Source organism: Mya arenaria, chromosome 9, assembly GCF_026914265.1.
Source record: "Mya arenaria isolate MELC-2E11 chromosome 9, ASM2691426v1".
NCBI classification, from domain to species: Eukaryota; Metazoa; Mollusca; class Bivalvia; order Myida; family Myidae; genus Mya; species Mya arenaria.
In genome coordinates, this window is record NC_069130.1 from 58181968 (window position 1) to 58205083 (window position 23116).

A 23116-nucleotide genomic window follows, 5' to 3' on the forward strand; every position below is an offset into this window, starting at 1 on the left:
CCCCACCCTGCAGAGACAAACTGCTGGTAAAATCCCCGCCAAATGCCCCAGAACCCTGGGGACATCCTACGTAAGGCCTATTATAATGTACACATTTAAAACATACGTTTTGTGTTCACTTCATATTGGTGTTTATTTAAGATAACAGATGATTATTTAAACGGATATTTCCCGGCACAAAACCACGGCCCATTTTCGGCGCGAAAACGAAACCGCATTCATTCGGCACTGCGGGGCCATCTGGACGGTAAAACACGGCCCATCTCCCCCTATCCCCAGTTCACCCCCGGACTTTGGGGGCGTGGTTACAATTGTCTGGTGCGATATATTTGAATATTTGACTGCTGAACTTCTTCCTGTCGGTTTTCATTGTAATACTCATACATTTTTAAGTAAACGTCAATGAAAGAGGGTTTTCTACACTATTATAAGGACATGCAGCGGATGACATGAACAACACACGATGTTTAGATATTATTTTTTTTTTATAAATAATTATGACTCGGACTAGTTGCATGCCATATAAACTAAGGATGCCGTATTCTAATGTTACTAGCTATGATTACAATTTATGAAGAAACACCAAAAACAACAACAGTGAATTATTTTGTTTCGTTGACCGTGCCAAGAAATCCGTTTTGTGTCATTATATTTATACGTTTAAAATGAACATTTCAAACAAGAATATTGGATAAGAAATTCTCGATCTTACAATATGCTCCTAGATTAAGTACGGCTTAAGATGTTGATGTAAGAAAATAAGCGTATGTTATCGGTATTCGCAATTTGTATCACATACGTTTGGGCACATTTAGGGGAAGAACGAGTGTCTTAAATTCCCCGAATGTCAGATTTTTCCATGAGGACGGAATTAAATAACTAATACATCTTTAACCTGTCATTAACGCACTCCCGCTTTTCCCTTTACTCTTTTCTGTTTATTTAGATGTGTCTTTAGTTTTCTTACAAAAAACTATCTTTCCTTAAAAGTTTACATTTTGTTAAAATAATAAAGGGGATGAAATTAAGCGTTTTTTAACAAAACGATACCGGATTTTTTGCTCTCGCCTCTTGTGGCAATTTCGTCCCATAACTAGGATCATTTCGAATGTTCTTCAAACCACTTGAAAAGGCGAACATGTGTCAAGTGACAGTGCGTCGCATAATAATATTGCTTGCGAAAACAAGAAATGGCAGAAATCAGCCACCATAATGATACTGACCAAAGATTTAAGCAAAACAAAACATTTATTCTGCTACATAAATAATGGATACACAACTATTGAAAATAGATACATATTTTTTATTCGTTTTCAGAAGTAAAGAATCTTTAATTTGTAATAACTCCTACACGCGATCAGGTGTAAATTCCCATGAGTGACATAAAAAAGCAATTACGTGAGAACAACATAATCCGATACTTCTCTAGATCAACTGTCATGAAATATAAACAAGATCCGATATCATTATGTTAAGAAAACAATGAATTTAATCGCATTCATTATTTTAATCATATGTAAAGTTAAGAGCAAATTGAGTTTTGTAAGAAAGGCAAACTATAAAAAAAATAAAAAATTGCCATAAATCAACAAAAGGGGTATTCTGAAATGCAAAAGGGCAAAGTGGCAGGGCCAAAATGCGCAAGATGTGGGCGAAAATGCACCAAGTGTCGGTGCGAAAATGCGCAAGGTGTGGGGCGAAAATGCACTAAGTGTCGGTGCGAAAATGCACAAGGTGTGGCGCGAAAATGCACCAAGTGTCGGTGCGAAAATGCGCAAGGTGTGGTGCGAAAATGCACTAAGTGTCGGTGCGAAAATGCGCAAGGTGTGGCGCGAAAATGCACTAAGTGTCGGTGCGAAAATGCGCAAGGTGTGGCGCGAAAATGCTCCTAGTGTCGGTGCGAAAATGCGCAAGGTGTGGGGCGAAAATGCATCAAGTGTCGGTGCGAAAATGCGCAAGGTGTTGGGCGAAAATGCACTAAGTGTCGGTGCGAAAATGCGCAAGATTTGGCGCGAAAATGCTCCTAGTGTCGGTGCGAAAATGTGCAAGGTGTGGCGCGAAAATGCTCCTCCTAGTGGCGTGGCGAATTCGCGAACATTTAAAAACATGTGCTTTTTTCTTGGCAACCGTAAATGTGATAGTGCGCCAATTTGCGAGGCGAAAATGCACCGCTTTTTTATTTCGCGCCTTCGCCTGCCACACCTTGCATATTTGCACTTTTTTATTTTCGCCCTGCCACTTTGCGCTGTTAAACCCCTCCACATATGTGGAGGGTATTCGCATTTCGACACCATAGAATAATATTATGTGTGTGATATAATTTTCAATGTTTAACCAATTTAGTCCGAGATTAAATATAAAACCATGTTTAACAAAACATGCTTGGAGAATAAGTATTTCAAATTGAATGGTTTGAAAAAAAAACAAATATTCCCTAAAATAATCTAGAGTAATGAGCGAGGCTTTGGTAATTATTTTCATGACCTGATCACAACGAAATCCAAGGAAACGAACCAAATGTATTTTGTTGCGGTGAATGGTTGTAATTTTGCTGTTCGTGACGAAGAATAACTAAATCATGCCCGGGTTACCAAACAAATGAATGAAAAATGTTCAGTGCTGATTCATTGCCCTCGGTGTATCATTGGGTAATCAAACGCTACTCAAATTAAATTGCGCATTCCTGAAGGTTTTGTATGTTTTCGTATTTTAATTCATCGGTGAATTGAAACATAAGTTAAAATTGTACATTTTCCTTAAAGATGCACTCTTACCCCCAAATAAGATTTACCAAAATTGATTCAATTGTTTTAATATACAAAAAAAATGAATAAATGTCGAATACAATGGTTCTTGTGAAGGATACCGAGTTTAATTAAAAAGAAATGGGCATGAAACACGGTATTTCTACCTTATGAGACGATAGTAGATCACAGTTAATCTTTTAGCATTCACCAATCATTTAATATTTTTGCGTTTTCAGCTATTAGATACACAGTTACAACCTTGTTATCAATAATTATTTAGTAAGTATGTGAAGATTTATCACTAAAATCTTATGTTTGTTATACATGTGTATGTATTGATTTTGAAAAAGAGTCACTTTAAATTCAACAACTTCCTTAACTGTCTTTTTTTACTGATAAAAAGAGTTATGCTTAGTGTATACATGTTTAACGCAATTAAAAATGGATATTTAAGTTTTAAAAAATGAAAAAAAAATATAATATATAAGTAACAAGTTTTTTAAAGAAATTTAACAATTCCAATAATTCCACTTAAGTTACAATATGTTTTTTTTTAAGATTTTTCTGATTGCACGCTTTCAGATTTCAAAAATATCCTTGCACGCACTGCAAGTGAAATCCATCGAATGCTTCTATTAAATTTCACATTCGAACAAGTTTACTCTTTATGGTGATATCGGAGAAAAAAGTAATAAAATACGCTCAAAATGCACCACTTCAGACTTGAAATAATAATATTGTTAAAATTGTCTTCAGGGAGAACTCCCAAACCCCTCTGGTACCATTTTTGACCAAATATATTCCGAATCGGGGGGAGGGGCGAAAGGATACGCCTCTGAATGACTTTTGTAGCACAATATACTAAATATATAGGAGATTCTTATGATAGGACCCCTTTTTGAGTTCGTCGTGATCCATGCACCCATAAAGTGCGTGTAGGGAGCGAGACAGACGCGAGTCAGACGCGTGTTTTTGCGCCAAACTAGACGTTATTTAGGTAGCAAGAAAAGTGTCCTATCGTAACATTCCTTTTATTATATGTGTTCGCCGATTTATCCCATTTTATCACGCACTGTTCGTAGTTTAAAACAACGAAATTGTACTTAGTATTCCGGAAACGACGTCATAAATCAATCGCATGAATGATTCAATGTATAAAAAGAGCACTTAACCAGTGTGTATATACCACGTGATAAATTGCGTCATACATGCTACGTCGTAAGGCAATATTTTGCTTTAAAAGAAGACTTTAAACAAAGATGAAGTTCCTTTTTTCTTCACCATGTCAAATGAAACATAGTACGATCTACGCCGCATACGGAGCCCCGCTTCATCTCAACAAAATTATGTTCATGACTGTTATTCAACAATAACAAAAATCAATGATATTGGATTCCATTACACAATGAAAACTACAGGGGTTAGAACAGCAGTTAAGAATTCAAATAAAAACACCATGCTTAAAGGCCAAAGGCAATGACCCAAATAACACTGAACGAGAGACACAAACGTACAAACACAAGCACACGTTCAAACACCCACAAACACACGTACAAACACCCACAAACACACGTTCAAACACCCACAAACACACGTATAAACACCCACAAACACACGTTCAAACACCCACAAACACACGTACAAACACCCACAAACACACGTTCAAACACCCACAAACACACGTTCAAACACCCACAAACACACGTACAAACACCCACAAACCCACGTACAAGCACCCACAAACACACGTACAAACACCCACAAACACACGTTCAAACACCCACAAACACACGTACAATCACCCACAAACACACGTTCAAACACCCACAAACACACGTACAAACACCCACAAACACAAACACACACATACAAACACCACAACAGACCATACACACATCAAACTAGCTTTACCGATACATAATGGGAATACCGCCCTGGAAAGGTCATCGAACACGATTTCACTGGAACCAGAGTTAATCCAGTGTGTATTCTCATAACCTCACACTTGTGCCAACATTTATCAATTTGTACGAATATTGAAAAAAGTATAATCAGAAGCAGCATCAGTTTGAAAACAACGAAGAACTAAGCAAAAACCAACCATATAAACTGATAAAAGTAATTTCCAGTACTGAACGCCCGGATACCGAAATTTTCTGCAAACGAATAAAGCAAGCCGGAGCTTAAGTGCTAACTCTTAAAAGGAATGATGCAGTTATTCAAGGACAGCCATCAAATATGGTTCGCCGAAGCAAATTCAAGGTTTATTACTATGAATTCATAGCCTGATAATGAAAACATAATTGTACAAACTCGGTGGCAAATTCCCAAAAAATAAAATAAAATTAAACAATAAAAATGTCGAATATTCTTCAATATGTCAAAACGAAATGAATGGAAAACTACGAAAAGTCTCTTATATTGGAAGTGACATCGGTTGGCCTTAGACTCTTTGTCTCTAAATTGCTGTCAGATGTTAGGCCTTGGACATTTTGCTGCTAAACAGCTGTCTGTTATGCCTTGGACTTTGTGTGTGTAAGTACTCAAAACCAATGTGTGTATACGTCATACATGCTACGTCGGAAGTCAACATTTCGCTTAAAATAAAGACTTAAATCAAGGATAACTTTTTTTTACTGCACCATTTTAAATAAAACAAAGAGCAGTCTATGCCGCTTAAAGAGCCCCTCCTTCGTTTTATTACCGAAGTTTGATAAGGTGATTAGTTTCGTCAAACACTTCGACAAACCTGTTTCCAAAATAATGTTTTGACAGTGATTCGTGAGACTGGCGTATTGTGAAAAGGTTTGTTGAAGTGTTTTATAAAACTAAACTCTCAATCAAACTCTGGTAAAAGACTGAAGGCGGGGCTCCGTAAGCGGCGTAGAGTGCACTATGTTTAATTTAAAATGGTGAAGAAATCGTGAAGTTATCTTTATTTAAAGTCTTCATTCAAAGCAAAATATTGCCTTCCGACGTAGCATTTATGACGCAATTTTTCACGTGGTATACAAACACTGATAACAGCTGTTCGTAAGCCATTGGACTTAATTCCTCTACACAGGTGTTTGTTCGCGATTGAACCAAATGCCTCTACCCAGCTGTTTGTTAGGCCTTTGACTTTGTGAGTCTCTCAATAACTGTCTGTGAGACTTAGGTTTTTTCGTCTCTTAAACCAGATCATTTGTTTATACTTTAATTGTTTTTTTCCTGCCAATCCGACACCAAAGAGTAAACTAACTATTTATATTATTAATGTTTTCAGATGCATTACCATGAAAAAATGAGGTCCAGCGAGTCCCTTTAAGTGAGACGTTTCAGTTATTACAACGACAGCAAGTCTGTGGAACACGGAGTATTTCTGGCTGTGATGTTAGAGTTTATAAGGTCTGCAATGTCAAAGAGTAATTCGGAATGCTCAATTGGGGAATTACTATCATCTGGCCAAATTTCACGAAAGGCTGAAGTTAATTGTAATAAACACATTTCACTACAAACAATAGCAGTTATTAAAAAGTGTATATGTTTTATACTTAACAAAGGACATTCTATCATAGAATATGTTGATGAAAAGCTTTGGGCAAGACTGAAAAGAAAAACATTCTACTGCCAAAAATGTACTTGAGTATCAGTATATTTTTGTAAATGAAAGTTTATGTTTTGCTCAGCCTCTAGGATGAGTTTTCCTTGTAATGTTGTCACAACATGTTCATCAGCGCATTCTATTCAGAAAAGCGTTAAAACATACAAGGTTTGAAATCATACCAGGCTTTTATGTAATAAAATGAGTTGAGATTGATATTGTTGTAATTTCGTGAAATCGTAGCCGGAGAACTAAGAGCCGAAATAGTGTTAGCAACGTTGAATAACACATTAAAGTGACATTATTATTCAAAATCCATACATACACATGCATAACAAACATACATTTTGCGTTAAAAATCTGTAACTACTTACTAAAAACTGCATTCATAGAAAATGTTAATTACTGATAACAAGAGTACATCGAGCATCAAAGTTACGCGTTTTTTTGCACAAAATAGAGTTTTTTTAATTGGATCTAATATTGTATCATAAGGTAAAAATACCGTTTTTCATGCACTTTTCTTTCAAAATAAACTCGGTATCCTTCATTAGAACCATTGTTTTCGACATTTATTCATCCTTTTTGGTATATTAATTGTATTAATTGTGGTAAATCTTATTTGGATGTAATAGTGCATCTTTAAACGCTAAACATTCGAAAAGAGAGCAGAAAAAGACTGAGGGATTGAATGTAGGTCGGCCAGCCTTTGGACATGTCACCTTGGATTTTTAGGATCGCTGTTATCACCACAATGGGTGGCTCAGAGCCCATTAAATTGTCTGAGAACGAATCTGATACGTATTATTGCAACACGTGGTGCTCCTTTCATCAACCACTGTCGTTACATGGTAATTGAAGAAGGAAGATTAGACATTAAGGTGTCGCTAATGACGGCGCTACACATAATGCGCCTTACTGTGAATGTGTAAGAAAATAAGCATACGAGTATGTCATCTGGGATTCTGATCACAACGGTATATGAAGGACACGTGTTAAGTGAAAATGAGACTCTTTAATTCCCCAAGGGTAACATTCGCCTGTTTGCTGGATCTTAAATGATTATTACACAACCTTTACAGACACAAGTAACTTTTCATGTTTTCTTTTTAGAAAATGTCATTTTCCTGTGAAGATTTCGTTTATTGCAGCTGTGTATATCCGGTACAAAAATGAAATATGAAAAACAACTTATCTTCAAACCTGGCGAATCTGCCATTGAAAATAGCTTTTAGCTTCCCCACTGGGGATGAAGTTGCTCTCACGTAATTGCCATTCATGTCGTCGATATTTACACTTGATCACGGAATAGAGGATATTTCGTCATAATCGTTTAAGTAATGGTTAGATGACATGACGTAAACTTGTATTGCTTAAGAATGGTCGGAGTGAGCGTAGCAAACGAGCCAAATCTGACGTAGGGAGTGTCTATCGGATGAATGGCAGTACGCGGACCTTTAAACACCCTCGAAGGTTGAAATTCTTAATGCTAGGCTAGTATTTAATGATTGTGCATCTGCAAATTTATTGGCTGAAAATGGAGGTTGTATTCTAACGTCATAAAAAAACCGATAAGTCATATAAAGATATAAATATAAAGGTGGCACGGAGTTTATTCGAAAATCACATGAGAAATATTGCAATGTGACGTCATAATTGTTGCGTCATTTCAAGACAATTTAACCATGCAAAGTGAATGCTATGCTTCTTTTAAAATGCAACGCGGGGAACAATGTCTATAAGACCAGTGCAAATATTTTAAGTGAAACAGTGAAAATATCAACAGTGAAAATATAAAGTAAATTGTTTGTTTCAGTAAAAGATCCCAAAGAGCGCTAAACTGTATGCGAACTTAACGTCTTTTTGAATCGGTTATATTGTGACCCAGACTTGCGCGCGCTAAAGCTTAAATTTCAGAACTTCTTAAAATATCAAATTCATATTTTCAGTTTGAATCAGTGTAGAATTGTTTTTATTTCACCGATATATCTAAACCAACCACAACAACTTCAAGAGAGTATACGCAAACATGATATTTACATCCTTATAAACGAACAGGTAAATTATTACAAAAAGGTTCACTTTTTCCTAAAACTCTAACCTATTATCAGACCATTGATCACTTAAATATTTGTTGAATATTTTTATCAAATGTATGCGTACTAAGATGGTGATACCACCAAATTCGTATTTCATATCGGTATTTTTTTATTATTTAACATCATAAAATTTAGAACTAATCTTTAGGTCATTAACTGAAGGACTTTAATGTGTACTTTGTATAAAGTATGCCATTAATCTTAAACATTCGAAGCAATAGTAACCATGGTAACTACTTTTGAATGATGACAGCAAGAAGTTAATGGAAGCCAAAGATTAAAATTGAAACCGCGTTCACAGTTAAATAACTTAATGTAATTTGCTGTGAAGTCGCCAGGAATGTTCGTCGTTTATCATGTTTCTGGTGGTCCGAGTGATTTTCATATCAAGGTTTTAGTTTGAAGTGACTAGACACTAGATGATTTGCAACGCAAAACAATGTCAACATTTACATAAAGTTAATATCGTTGTGTCCAACGCATTTAATCTTATTTACTAATGTATCACATCGCTTACGATACATGTATCTTTCGAAGTTTTGCGTATTTGTCCAATTCATAATTTACTGGGTTTGTCTACCACGTAAATCCCAGCTATGTTATATGTACTAATCAAATGACATTCACATGGTAAGTATACACGTTATAACCTGGGAAACCATTATGTGAAATTTTGAAACGTGTAATTTCAATCAAGTAAAATGATGTATTATTGGCCTCATACTAGTTCCTATTGACAATTCTAATCTTGTTTGGAGGAAATACTATATATGCCGATTTTGGGAACATCTGGTGACTAGTCCCTTTTAGAGCAGATAACGTACTTTACACAATGGTTTAGTAAGTAAAACACCTACCTAATAAAACCCGGCGGTCCAACAACAGGCGCATATTTACTTACAGGTTTAATGAGCAGTTACGCGAGTTGGTCCTATGAAGATATACACTAGAAAGTAAATTTGACTGCTTTTGAGAAAATATAGGTATGCAAGCAAGTTTCGTGAAGGTTTGTCAAGAAAAAAGCATGACCTTTTCTCCATAAGTACGTACTTTTAATGTATAAATGCTATTCCCAAAGTGTTCCCTTTTTGCAAAACAGATTTGGCGCACAAACCATGAAGGACTATTTAATGTAGTGGACTATTTGAATTATAAAATGACTCCCTATTATTTATTAAGTATGTATTTCCTTTTCTATTATAACATCGACCTAGGTACAGCCAGTAATATGCCTACTAGATTCTGGTTAACATTTTGTGTGATGGTTATGTGAGACCTGTTTCCCTCGGATAAATACAGTTGTGAATACATCCGGAACTTCTCGGACAATTTCCATCAAAAGAACCTCGGATGTATATGGACGGTTTACAATGTCATAAATCTATACAGATTAACTACGCTGCAAATAGATCGCGTAGTAATTTTAATTTAGCAGTCAAACTTAATGACGTTACTCTAAGGTATCTTAATTATTTATGCAATAATATACCTCACTAGCTATCAATTTAAACTAAGTCATACAAAATATAAGTTAAAACACTATCAATAATTAAAACCGTTATTTAAAAGTTTACGAACTACTTATACTGATGTACCTGCATACATCCGAGGTTGTTTCCGAGGAGTTCCGAATGTCGAGAAAGTAGCTAATAGATAACTGGTTAACTGAAGATTCATTCTGGTTCACTTACCATGCATCGCAACCATTGGTAAATTCTTGGACCAATAAAACCTCCCAGGTAAAATGAAGCTATCTGCGTTTGCTTGGTCAGAGAACACACATGTGGAGCTAATCATAATCTCTCTTGTCTAATTACGGGATATGAGAGTGAATCAGGTCACTTTAACTATCCTACACGAACTCTCAAATATTACACGCTATCATTTCAACGAGGTTTTTACGTAATTGTATAGAAAATAAAAACGAACTTTGGATGCTAAAATGAGTAAGGGGCACTAGTGGATTTTGATCGCAAGTATGACACACAGAGACTCCTTAAAAATGCACTCTCACAGATTGAACGTTTTGACACCTTTTTTATTTTTTTTGTCTTGGAACTATCCAATAATTGCGAAAATGCATTTAAACCAGTTACGACTTATAACTAAAAACAGATCGCAGGTTTTCATATTTATGTTAAAAAATGATGTTTTATGCATTTTTCTTAGAGCGTTAGTAACGCTTTTAGTCATAAATCCATGATTTTTTAATGTAAATATAAACACTGCGATTTGATTTTTGATCAACAGTCTTCAACTGGTTTTCAAACATTGACAAAAAATGGCTCATTTAAAGACAAACTAGTCAAAACAATAAATCTATGAGATGGCAGCTTTAACATAAAAACACAGTTTTATCTTTTCCACTGTATTTTTGAATTGTAACAATTGCAATAAAACATATAGTTTGATGAAATATAAATAATTTATGTATTTTTTCTAGTTAAAATAATTAAATCAAATGAAATTCATCATCCATATCAAACATATCCAAATGAGAAATGTGCAAGTATGACTCGATTGCTATGATAAAAGCAATCATCATTTTGGGGCATGAAAAAAAACACACTGGCTTTTGTGTAAAATGCGTCTATTCCATTTAACAGATTGCAAAACGAAACCGGACAGCGGATGCGGCTTCAAAATGGAACAATACAGACGCAATACAACATAATATAACAAATCATTGTCATATCACAAACCGTTTCCTAATTTTCCTAATGACGAGCGCCGCCCAGTGTTATAATTTCAGCGACTGCAATTGTAATAGCGCAATATAGTTTGTAATCATATGGGAAAGGTGATCGTATGCGAAGTGCATCTCTGTAAGGTGCCATTGAACCAAAGTCATACAATATATAGACTATATAGAACTAAATTAGCATATTATCTAATCAATTCAAGGTTTACGAATCAAATGTACATGGGATGTCATGAAAAATATCCATATTTGAAATTACATTTTAGATATATTAATGTTATTAAAGTAATATCTTTTTTGTTTTTGTAATTTTTGCCCAATGTTGGGGCAGCTGTGAGATTAGTTTTTACTTTATTAATTTTACAACGATTGTAAAGAAAGTTGCAATAACTTATGCTTTATCACTCTCGTTGGCACGATGTTGCACGAGAGTGTGGTCTTGTGTTGCGGGGGAACAAGAAAACCCAGAGAAACCCCATTTATCCGACTTGGCGACCACCAACCAAACTCGCTGTGCTCAGGCCGGGAATCGAACCCGGATCGCCTTGGTGAGAAGCGAATGCGCTTACCACTGCGCGACAGCCTAGGTCGTATACACGAAAACATGTTTAAACCCAATAAGTGACCGTTTCAAGGCGGTGATCGCAAAAATATGTATTTTTTATGTCTTGATTATTTTAAAAGGTCTTCATCCATATAGGATTTTATTTTACTCTGGTGAGCTACAACACGTCTTAATTATTTCTTGACGCCCGCAAGATGTCATGCTTACATTTTTTTCCTTTTAATAACATCAAGATCATTAAAACGTATCAGCGTGAATATTGTTGTCATGGTTGTTAATTGCGCCTTGCCCTCCTTAATTTCCCCCCGGGATTAATAAATGCATTGTGACAAGACGGTGCTGAGCACTTCTAACTCATTACACACCGGAAGTTAAAACGTCTGGTTTGATTTACATATGCATTTGTAAGGAATAAAGCATTGGTCGTAAAACGATGCATAGCTTTGATAATTGTTAACATGCAAAAATGGCTGATCGGTTACTTTGCATGTGTACCACTTTTCAAAATAAGCAATAAAAAACAGCTCTAAAACAAGCGGGTACGCGGTTTGTTACTATTCTTATTATATAAAAACTGTTTATTCTGGCTCTTGACAATTGCACCGGTGCGAAACAGTGGTTCCAGCTCTTTTAGGAGCTGTGTATAAACACGAGCCAATGACACTTCCGAGCTAGAGCAAAAGTACGGATATCATCATCAAACGTGAGTATGACTCGTTATTATATCTAATATCACAATTATGAGGGCTTATTTGAGAAATCGGGGAATGCAGTGCCATATAAATATGTTTAATTTTCACACGTATTTCGGTTATTTTGTAAACATATCGTTCATGGAGTTATAAAACCGATTCTTTCATCAAACAAATGCATGTTTACAAACGAAAGTAGAACATTTTCACCAATTTTCAGCTGAAATTTACTCAAGAAGCTTACGTTTAAGATAAAACCAGTATTATCGAGTGCTTTTATTTTGTCGGGAATAAAAATAACCGCCTGTTTACCGGAATAAGCATGTTTATACTCTTTTTCTGGGTTGAGCTGGAGCCAAAAGCCAGGGAGCTGGAGCCAAAGCGTGGAGGCTGAGCCAATACGCTGTTTAAATATGCACGTTTTGATGAGAAATGTCGGGAAATTCCGAACGCTAAATTCTTTATTAATAAAGATTACTTAATAAAAAACTGTAATATGTATTACTCCTCGATATGTTCCAAGTCAGAAAGTCAGATGTGCAGCAAAAACTGGGAGCTATTTTGATCTGAAAGATATATGTTTATTCATTGTTTTATATATATGAAAATGGGCGAGGATACTTATTTTTTAAGTCATCGTTATAATAAAGCAAACCCGTGTTGTGTTATATTATGATAAATTAATTAGTTTGACAATATCTTAAAAGGGTTAAGGGATTTTAAAAAGTGTTTTAATCAAAGTCGGATGGTAAAGACATAAATGCGATGAACTTCCATGTACAACTTTTGAACCGTAATGTAAATAAATACAGTAGTTTTTCAATGACCAAAAATGTACACTTAAACCAATTAGTGATTCGTTTTAAGTCTGGCTGTACTAACGTGTACCATCACTATACCCACAATGTCTAGCAACTAACTTTGTCAATCCCAAATGAAAGACCACGCACACACACTGATGTTTATTGGTTAAACATCGTGTGCTTACTTGTATTACGACCTTGCTGGTCGAAGAAACAATGCATTATTGTAAGAATGCACATATAGCAAATATTAATCAAATGTACAGAAAAATAAGAAAAATGACACTAACACGTATTCAATCCCATTGGTGTACTAGCAGTCATTTCATTTCTGAGTTGATGCAATTTAGCACATAGTTTACCAGTTTTTCGTCTATCTAATGATATGTTAAATGACACACTTTCTATGATCCACTACAATTAATTTATTTTTGAATCTGATTGGAGTAAAACACTGGTCAGGTAACAGTAGCCATACAATTATAAAGATGTTGTGAACGGATTGTTTAGCTTCATCGACATTTCTGAGATTGCAACCCCCATTATCAGATGAGTTGCATTAAATATTCATAAATAATTATATATTTTAAAAAATACAGCAATATCTTAATACTAGTTATAAAAACAGAACTTCAACTATTCCAAATATGCCGAGTTGAGTGCAATATAATACAGCGTATTGGCTCAGCCTCCACGCTTTGGCTCCAGCTCCCTGGCTTTTAGCTCCAGCTCAACCCCCCAAAAAGAGTATAAACATACTTATTCCGGTAAACAGGCGGTTATTTTTATTCCCAACAAAATAAAAGCACTCGATAATACTGGTTTTAGCTTAAATGTAAGCTTCTTGAGTGATATTCCGCTGAAAATTGGTGAAAATGTTCTACTTTCGTTTGTAAACATGCATTTGTTTGATGAAAGAATCGGTTTTATAACTCCATAAACAATTTGTTTACAAAATAACCGAAATATGTATGAAGAATAAACGTATTTATATGGCACTGCATTCCCCGATTTCTCAAATAAGCCCTCATAATTGTGATATTAAATAAAATAACGAGTCATACTTACGTTTTACGATGATATCCGTTCTTTTGCTCTAGCTCGGAAGTGTCACTGGCTCTTGTTTATACACAGCTCCTAAGAGCTGGAGCCACTGTTTTGCATTCGTGAATTATCTCAGTTCATTCTATCCCAGTTTTTAAGATATTTGGCCGATTTCTCGAACTAACCTAGGTCTCTAACAACATAATCAAGCTAATTTCACTATTATTGTACTGATATATTTTGTGTTTTATTTACTTCTGTAAGAGTTTAAAGGTTTTTAATAGAAAAGAATTTATTATTATCGCAACTAAACTCTTCTTTGTATTTAAAAAATACCCTTGAATTTGTTATACATGAAAAACAATGTATGGACAAGACAAAGGCCTAGTTTCTCGAAAAAGACTAAGATTACAGGCTTAAATGGACTGTACACCAGATTGGGACCAAAACAGTTTTTTTCTGTAACAAATCTCAGGACAATTATTTAATAAAATGTTTTACTCTTTGATATCATAATTGTAAAAAAAAATACCAAAATGTAAATAAAAATCGAGTCGGTGTCGCCAAAATTACACTCCAGTGGTGTATCCACTGTGCTACGAAGGTTACTCTCAACGGTTGGAATATTTAAGCTATATACATAGCTTGGTAATATCACTTGATAACATTGACTAGCCAATCACGCATAAGGCATGAATTCTACTAGGTAGACATACCTGGTAATATTTTTAACGGAAAAATACGAAAAACCTTAATTAATTGTAAACTATGTGGTACTTCAGTTAGTAAGTTTCAATGCATTATACACATCAATACCAAGTTTATATCAGTTTTCGACAATTTTCTTTTTTTCCGTTATTTTCCATACCGAGTACAGCCCCTTCAAGACGCTTATTTTATTTTGCAACTTACTCATTTAAATTTAAGCAAAAACACAATATTAATTATTACCAAGGAAATATCCATTAAAATTCCAAAACCTCTTACACACAAACATTTTAAGATATAGACTATATATAGTAATTCAAAAAGTGAGGTTAATTTAATCCTGTTATAGAGACTTGAACTTCTTCAGTTCATATTAACACTAATGAGGATATAGAGGAACGTCCATTTATAGCTTTTCGATTAGTATCACATTTTATATTAAATTAAAACAGCGCAGAACTAACAAAACACATAACTTGGTCGACAATGCTTCTAAATCTAAATCTTAGGGTAAAAATAAAATGGATTAGTTTTAATAAGTATGGTTTTTCCATGAGTCTGGATTGTATGTTTTTTTCTTTTATTTTACTATCCTTTGTAAATCCAGACACCAATATCAGGAACAAACTTCCAGTCATTTCTCAATCTCAAACTAAAAAAAATCTCATACCAGCATGGCATGTTTCAAAATTATTTATATATTACTCCTTTTACAAACGCATTTTCCTCAATATTCTGAAGAATATACGAACCTTCCATGGCCGCTTATGTTAAACAGGTTCATTCCAATGGAAATGAGGTTTACCAATTTTAGGCAGAACACCCTGCCGATGGTTGGGTGGACCTATCTTACACGAGCGGCCATGGTAGATGTTTATTTTTCCCAACCCAGATAAACAAAGTATAGTAAAGAAGTATTTTATTTTATCTAACAAACGGTTACTTTTTATCTTTGCCCGTGGGCAAATAATCGGATCTACTTATTTGGGGTGGGAGAAAAAATTCAAGAGCAAAAAAACATTCTTTTTAAAAATTGCGAACTGTATTTAGTTTGTTGTCTGCATAGTCAATGACCTTATTTTCCATATCGTACACTGATTTGTGCATTTAAATATTGCAAAAAGCAAAATATAAATAAGAATTTAAGACAACCACAATTTATTTATTTCCCTTTTACAAATTCATACAACACTTAATACCATTCGCAGTTGAGACAAGTCTTTTATGCATTTTTGTGACATTGGATCCAGACTTTATCAACAAGCTCGGGGTTTGCTTGCCACAACTGATAAACATAAACTCAAACTCTGTAAAAGAAAATAACAAACAACGCCTCAAGGCTGGGTTATTTGAAACGTCGTCATCCTTCGTACCATTAATACTGGGTTTCATTTGTCACTGGGGAGTAAAACACGTTAAGATTACAGTATTTCTTAAATTCCGCTTTAAATAATCCTTCATTTCTAATCTTTAATAGCGAAAGCTTTAACACGTATCGGCATGAAAATTCTTGCCATGATCATTAATTATTCTGTAATATCGCCTTTCATTTCGCCCACAGGATTAACAGATGTATCGTGACAAGATTAAGAATCTCATCGCTCTTGACTTGTATTTAACAGTGGTCTAAATTGGATCTAGGAATCATGTAGCTAATCGGATTACTGGTTATAAATAACTGACAAAATGAGTTCATAAAGTACTTAAGTGGAATATTGAATCCCACCCTCAGCAAGTTTGATCTCATTAAATATCACTTTTGAAATTATTGTCAAGAATCAAGCTGCACTAGGTGTGAGATGGACAGTCTGAACGTTTATATTGACTCGCGTTAAACATTAGTACGAACCTATCTAGTAATCATTAAAAAATGGACCCCGGAAAAGAAACAAAAACTTAAGTGGCATCTAGGGTAGAATTCTTAAGTCACATTTCAAACTTAGTCTCAACTCATTTTCCATAAAACATCAAAATTTATTAAAAAATATATATGATTTTACAGATTTTAAAACCGCATTCTATCATTGAATATGTTGATTAAAATCTTTGTTCTAGATTCAATGGGAAAAATATTCTACAGCCAGATATGTACTTGAGTAAAATTCATAGCCTTTTAACCATTACGCAAGTATATTTTTTGCTCTAGAATTAGTTTTCTTTGATATATTATATTGTCAAAATCGTTACATATTTTATGAGAAAATACATTTTTAAAAAGTATAAAAAAATACAAGGTTTTGAATAATACCATGCTTTTATGTGGTAAATTAGTTAAGACTGAGATTGAGACTTAACTTGAGTATTTTCGTGATAAAGGGGCCAGAGCCTCCTTAGTCCAATCTGGACCATTCTCAATTGTTATATGGATTTCCCATGCAAAATGAGTTCAAATAAAACTTGTATTTTATCGTGTTGATCATGGGAATCACACATAATGAGTCATTTTCTGATACTAGATGCCAAGAATACTGGTACAAAGTATAAGCATGTTGCTAACACGAGTGATCTGTAGTCGAAATTTCAGTAAAAGGAAATACAAATATTTTGAGAGATCGTTGATCGTATAAAATGTTCTTTTTTTTCGATCGGGAAGCCCAACGCATATCCGTCCGCGGACGCTTAATTAACATAGAACGAAATTTGGTATGACCTTATAAGCCAGCAGAAGTGCTGCGATTTCTGTTTGTAATCAATCCATGGTTAAGCTTAAACACAAACATTGACCACAGTGCGTATTCTTCATTTGATGGACTCGTACCAGTGTTCTCTGTTGTTTGAAAATGTACTTGTAAAAAACCTGTTTCTATACACATTGCTGTAGCTATACCGATAATGATGTACTATCGCATTTTCAATCAGTATGTATCTTTAATTTAATTGGTGCATGTGAATCAAACCAAACTATTGCAATATTACATATCCATTCAAATCAAGATGGCTAAAAACACTAAAGGTGTAAAACATACAAAAAATTAAATCACTTTGAGTATTAATATGTATTTTTGAAAGTATTTGTCTATTTTGTTAATGCATATATTTGATACATTGATTATGTATACAAATGACAAAATTTCGAAACGCTGTGTTCAATAATTCGATTCAACATAAACTTCCCAAATTTTATCCACTTTTGTTGAAATTTAATGGCGTCTCGTTTAATGCGCTTTGGAAATGTGCAAGCCTTTCATTACCTCTGCATTGAATCATATGTTTACTCGCAAGGACGGTCTTTAAGAAATGTCGCGAATTTAACTATTGGCAACCAAATCAAATCTAACGCTTTACGGTGAGGAAAATGTATCATTTAAATATACAATGAACTGGTTTATGAACGAACGCATCAGAAAACCGTTTTGCGATATTAGATTCTAAGAAGATATATATCATATACTGATTTTTCGATGATTTCTCATATCTACTAGATAAAAGTTCCGCACAGGTACTCATTCTAAATATTTATGTATACTATTTCACCTAGCAAACTTGTACAGACAGATGATAGTGACAACATTTTAAACGCGTCACATCTTGAGTGAAAAAGACAATTTGAAAGATAATTACCTGTCATATTTGTTTAGATTCTATCTTAAATGGAAGTCTAAGTATTTAAAACTCATGTGTGTGTTACTTTCTGTATCGCTATATTTCATATCATAGCAAAGATGTGAACAGCAATTCGAAAGAAATGAAGATTACAAGCAAATATATCAGATATATCAGAAAATTAACATCTTAACCATGTTTTTTTTTGTTGAAAAATCAATTAACGGTAAACCATCCGATAGTATTTAAGTACATTGCCACCGGGAAAAGGGAATACCAAGGTTGAGTATTTACAGAACTATGCAATATTTAGACGAAATGGATTCCCTTTCTGAAAAATAATGTTTCACGATTGCTTATGTTACGACCGAATGACAAATGTATCTAAATCAACGATAGAAAATGTCACTGAACAGGAACATTTGACTTTGTCGTCAGCGTCATTTAAATTTCAATTTTGATTTTTTTTTAATACTATAATCTATATACTGTCATATGTCAGCAGGGGCAAGACGCCTATAATTTAAAAGTGGTCGGTCTCAGGCATCTCAGAAATTTAGATCGGATGCTTAGTCTCAGTCACGTGTTTGTTTAAACTCTTAATAGTTTCGTAGAATACTTTACAGTGTCGTAAAATACTTAACAGTGTCGTAAAATACTTAACAGTGTCGTAAAGTACTTTACAGTGTCTGATATTTTTATTATACGGAAGTGTAGATCCAAACTATTCATTTCCAGTAATAAAGCATTTGAAGTGAAATCATCTTTCAATATTAAATTTGATATTTTTACGTTATATGATACAATAAAAACGAACGGAACAAGCCTGGGTTAAGCTCAATTTAATAGCTCAAGGCTACGGTATCAGGGGCACACAAATAAATATCTTTCCTCGGGCTTGTTAAAATAGTATTTCCTCCAAATTATCGAACACTTATTCAAATAAGTCGACTTCCATTATTGAAACAATCCAATAACCTTATGCGTCCGGTATTCAAGGAATAAAAAAATGGTGTGATTTGACATATGGTCAAACTTTTTGTCAGCACTTTACATCGTGATTTAAGTGCTATGAAAATTCATACTGGAAAAGTTCTTACCTTTTTCTCTGAACAGTTGGCTCCAGCCACGAGAAGTAACACTACCAATCCATACGGTGAAAACCTTGCTCTCATAACTATTTGAATTTTGAGGAATGAGGGTGATTCTAGAATTACTATTTTACTGTTTTATCTCAGGAACAACAAACTGCAGTTTTTTTCTAACGTCTAATTTTGATTTATGACTCAGCTTTATTCATCCAAAATAATATTCCTGTAAACTGAAATTAATTCACATTCAAATATTTATTAAGAATGTTTTCCCCAACGACCGAAACAGTGCTCAGAATATAAACGAAAATGTATAGGGCTTTTTACAAATGAGTATAATATCAGTTGGTTTTATCAAGCCAGATGATTCCAAAGAGTGAGCGCTCGTGCCAATTAGCTTGTATGTGAACCAGCAGACGATCGCCGATTGGATAGTTGGACCTGCTCTTAAACGTGCCAGACCGTGAGAAGCTGGGCCAGCAGCGCTCAACGCCAGATAAAACCAATATTCGCGGAAGGGCGCCTGGTCTTCCTGTGATTGGAGTGATACGCATTTTTCTTTGAAGCAACACAGTTTTTCAACTTTCTGTGGCTGTTGTGTCTGTTTCCTTGGGCAACATACCCTCTTTCAGTTATGCTTTAAAAAACTGAGTTTAAACATATAAAAATAATTTCACAATTTTGTTTGTATTGTTGTACATCTTAAGAAATACATGTAGATATCTTGCTGAAGACAACACTCGATGGTGTAAACTGAAGGACGCACATGATTGTTGATCGTATAAAGATGACTTATGTCACATTCAAAAGTAGTTGACTCTACCATAGATGGAGATAGGCAGTATGTTTGATGCGATCCAGTGGTCAAGCTTTCTCTCCAAGAGGAATAAACCCAAACGTGGCCAATAGAAATGTTAAATGTTATTGCAAACGGCTCAAGGCTTTAGTTTCATCGACACGCGTATATGTCTGTGCCTTCGCTAACGGTGCTAAGGGGGCAAGCATTGGTGACATTGATATAAATGTGCTGTGGATAGCGGGTTTTAAGTACTCTAAATATATCTTATGATATTCGTGCAACTAAAATATCATAATAGAGTTTCGGTCATTTTTCTTGTACATTATATTTTCAATTCAATAATTACGTAATATGAATACTAAATGCTTTGGTTTTATGTTACACTATGTTAATGTGTGATATGAATTTAGAATTTTTTGACAAAATAACACTATTCTCATGCACTTCTTTCAAATATAACAACCAAAGAATCGCTTTAATTATCTCAATATTGAGTCGACTTACAGTTTCGTGACATAGTACGAACTGACGCAACGGTGTGATTGTTTGCATTACATCCAAGACAAAATACTTTGTTTTAATTATGTCAGTCGCTGTTAAATCGATGTTACAGCTTTTATTATCCATATACTTTTAACTGTGCATAGCAAGGACAATTCTGTTTAATGTTGGTGTATAAACTTCTGGTCAACCATGTTGTCGTTGTTTATTTATTTAGATACCAGCTATACAGGTTGTCATTTCACTGAAGAATGGTACTTACATGCAAGATTATATTTCAAACCAGGTTCATATCAGAGCATAGAGCTGATAATGGGATACATGGCAAAAAGTAACTTGATGTCTTGGTACAATACTTAGTAATATATAAAAATATAATGGGTTACAACAGCCACACGATAAGCCCTCGAACTAACATCTCTAGAAAACTCCAAAACTCGATAAGAAATCTTTTTCGAGTTCGACCTTGGTGTTTTTGTTTGTTTGTGTGGAAATTTGTAATTGTTTTATGGACACACGGGACGTCACTTAGTGAGACCATGTGCCTGCATACAAAACTGGCCATCTTTATGTATAGCCACGGTCGTGTGCTATTTGATGACAATAACATATATTGTCCAATGTCTGTCTGAAACCTAATGTACTAGTAATCAAAAGCCAGCCCGGGAAACACAATTACATAATGATGATGCACAACCCCAAAACTGCAAGTGCCAAAAGTTAATGACTGGTTTTCATAGTCGTTACAAAATACAATTCTTTTATTATTGTTACTGCAAGGCAATTAGGAAGAAGCAAACGACGAGATGATTATACAGATGATGGTTATGACGAACACGATTATTCTAATGACAATTATGGTATTGAAATAATAAATGAAAAAAACAATGTAGGTTTGTATCTTTTTAATAAAACATTATACCATACGCAAAATAGTTAGCATTTCTTTAAGGCCTCATAGCTGTGCGTAGGCTATTGTCTACGATTCTATAGACTTAAATAATGTATCGGTTCAACATCAGTTTGGGCAAACAACAACTAATTAAACGAGATAGTCGTTGATAACCTCCTCGTAAAAGGTCATGAAAATGGCTAATTGGTCCCAATCCTGTACATAATTATTCATACGTTCTTTACAACTGTCATAATGCAGGTCTCTAATGCCCGAAATACCGTGCAATGAACACCTTGCATGTATTCTAAGACCTGAGGCTAGCCTCATGTAACACGAACCTACATGGAATATTAATTAACAGAAACATGGAGTCCAATTTGTTTCCTACATTTGATCTTTTCAATGCAGGTGGAAGGGTTTTCGTATTTATTTCTTTTTCTTCTTAACTGAATAGAGTTTCGATGCCATATCCTGGTTGTCATTAGCTGTTCAACGTCACGATATACATACATTTCAAAAACTTTAATTGATAGTGAAAGGAATATTCAAGTGAAGTGGAAAATAGCACTAAGCTGTGATTGGATCACTATCGCACCAATGGAAATGGAGGCCGTAAAACATCACATATCGTATCCTGGTTTAGGAATACAATACCCTTGGCGATGTTTATAGACGATCAAACAGCTGTTAATGAGATGCTATTAATACGGTTATTTGTTTTAATAACACGCAGGTGGTGGTTGAAATGAAGATTGTAGCTTCTGGACATTTCCAGCCACAGCATAATCAGGCAATATGCTACTGGTAACGTGATGTCACAAACACAACAGGGACGAAATTGATATTTAATGTTTGATTTTATCATTGATAATTGTAGTTTTGCCCGCATATGACAGCTAATTCCTTACCATATTTCTGGAATCGTATAACGATCATAGGACACAAATCAGATAATTTGTAGAGAGTAAATGATGAACACATAATTGTCGTTGCCACTTTGTACTTTGGTGAATTATTTGAGTGACGTGATTTCTTTAGTTAGCGATATATATGTAAGTAAGAACCTGAGCCAACAATTACATTTTTGGAATATTATGTGAAGTACACACGTACAATTTAGGTAAATGTTCTATAATATTTTATGTCATCAATGGCTTCTGGAATGAAATTAATGTTCCTTATGTGTAAAACCGACGTATACATACATGTGAAGAAACAGATAGTCGGTTGAATAATAAAGAGGGGGTACACAGACACTCTAAACTTGGATTGTTATACCCTGTACTCGGGACCCACGGGGTTGCTACATGGTACGCTTCAATAAAACAAATGGCATTATTTGGTA

The 23116-nt window shown here is 34.6% G+C and overlaps 1 protein-coding gene across 1 annotated transcript in view; it reads right to left on the reverse strand.

The window, feature by feature from the left end:
* Positions 1-19933, reverse strand: part of LOC128245484 (feeding circuit activating peptides-like) — a 46581-nt gene extending 26648 nt beyond the window's left edge. The window contains exon 1 of the mRNA XM_052963666.1: positions 19586-19933. Coding sequence (XP_052819626.1) covers positions 19586-19660 — 75 coding nt within the window. The 5' untranslated portion in view covers positions 19661-19933. The remainder of the gene's footprint in view (positions 1-19585) is intronic.
* Between the last annotated feature and the right edge of the window lie 3183 nt (positions 19934-23116).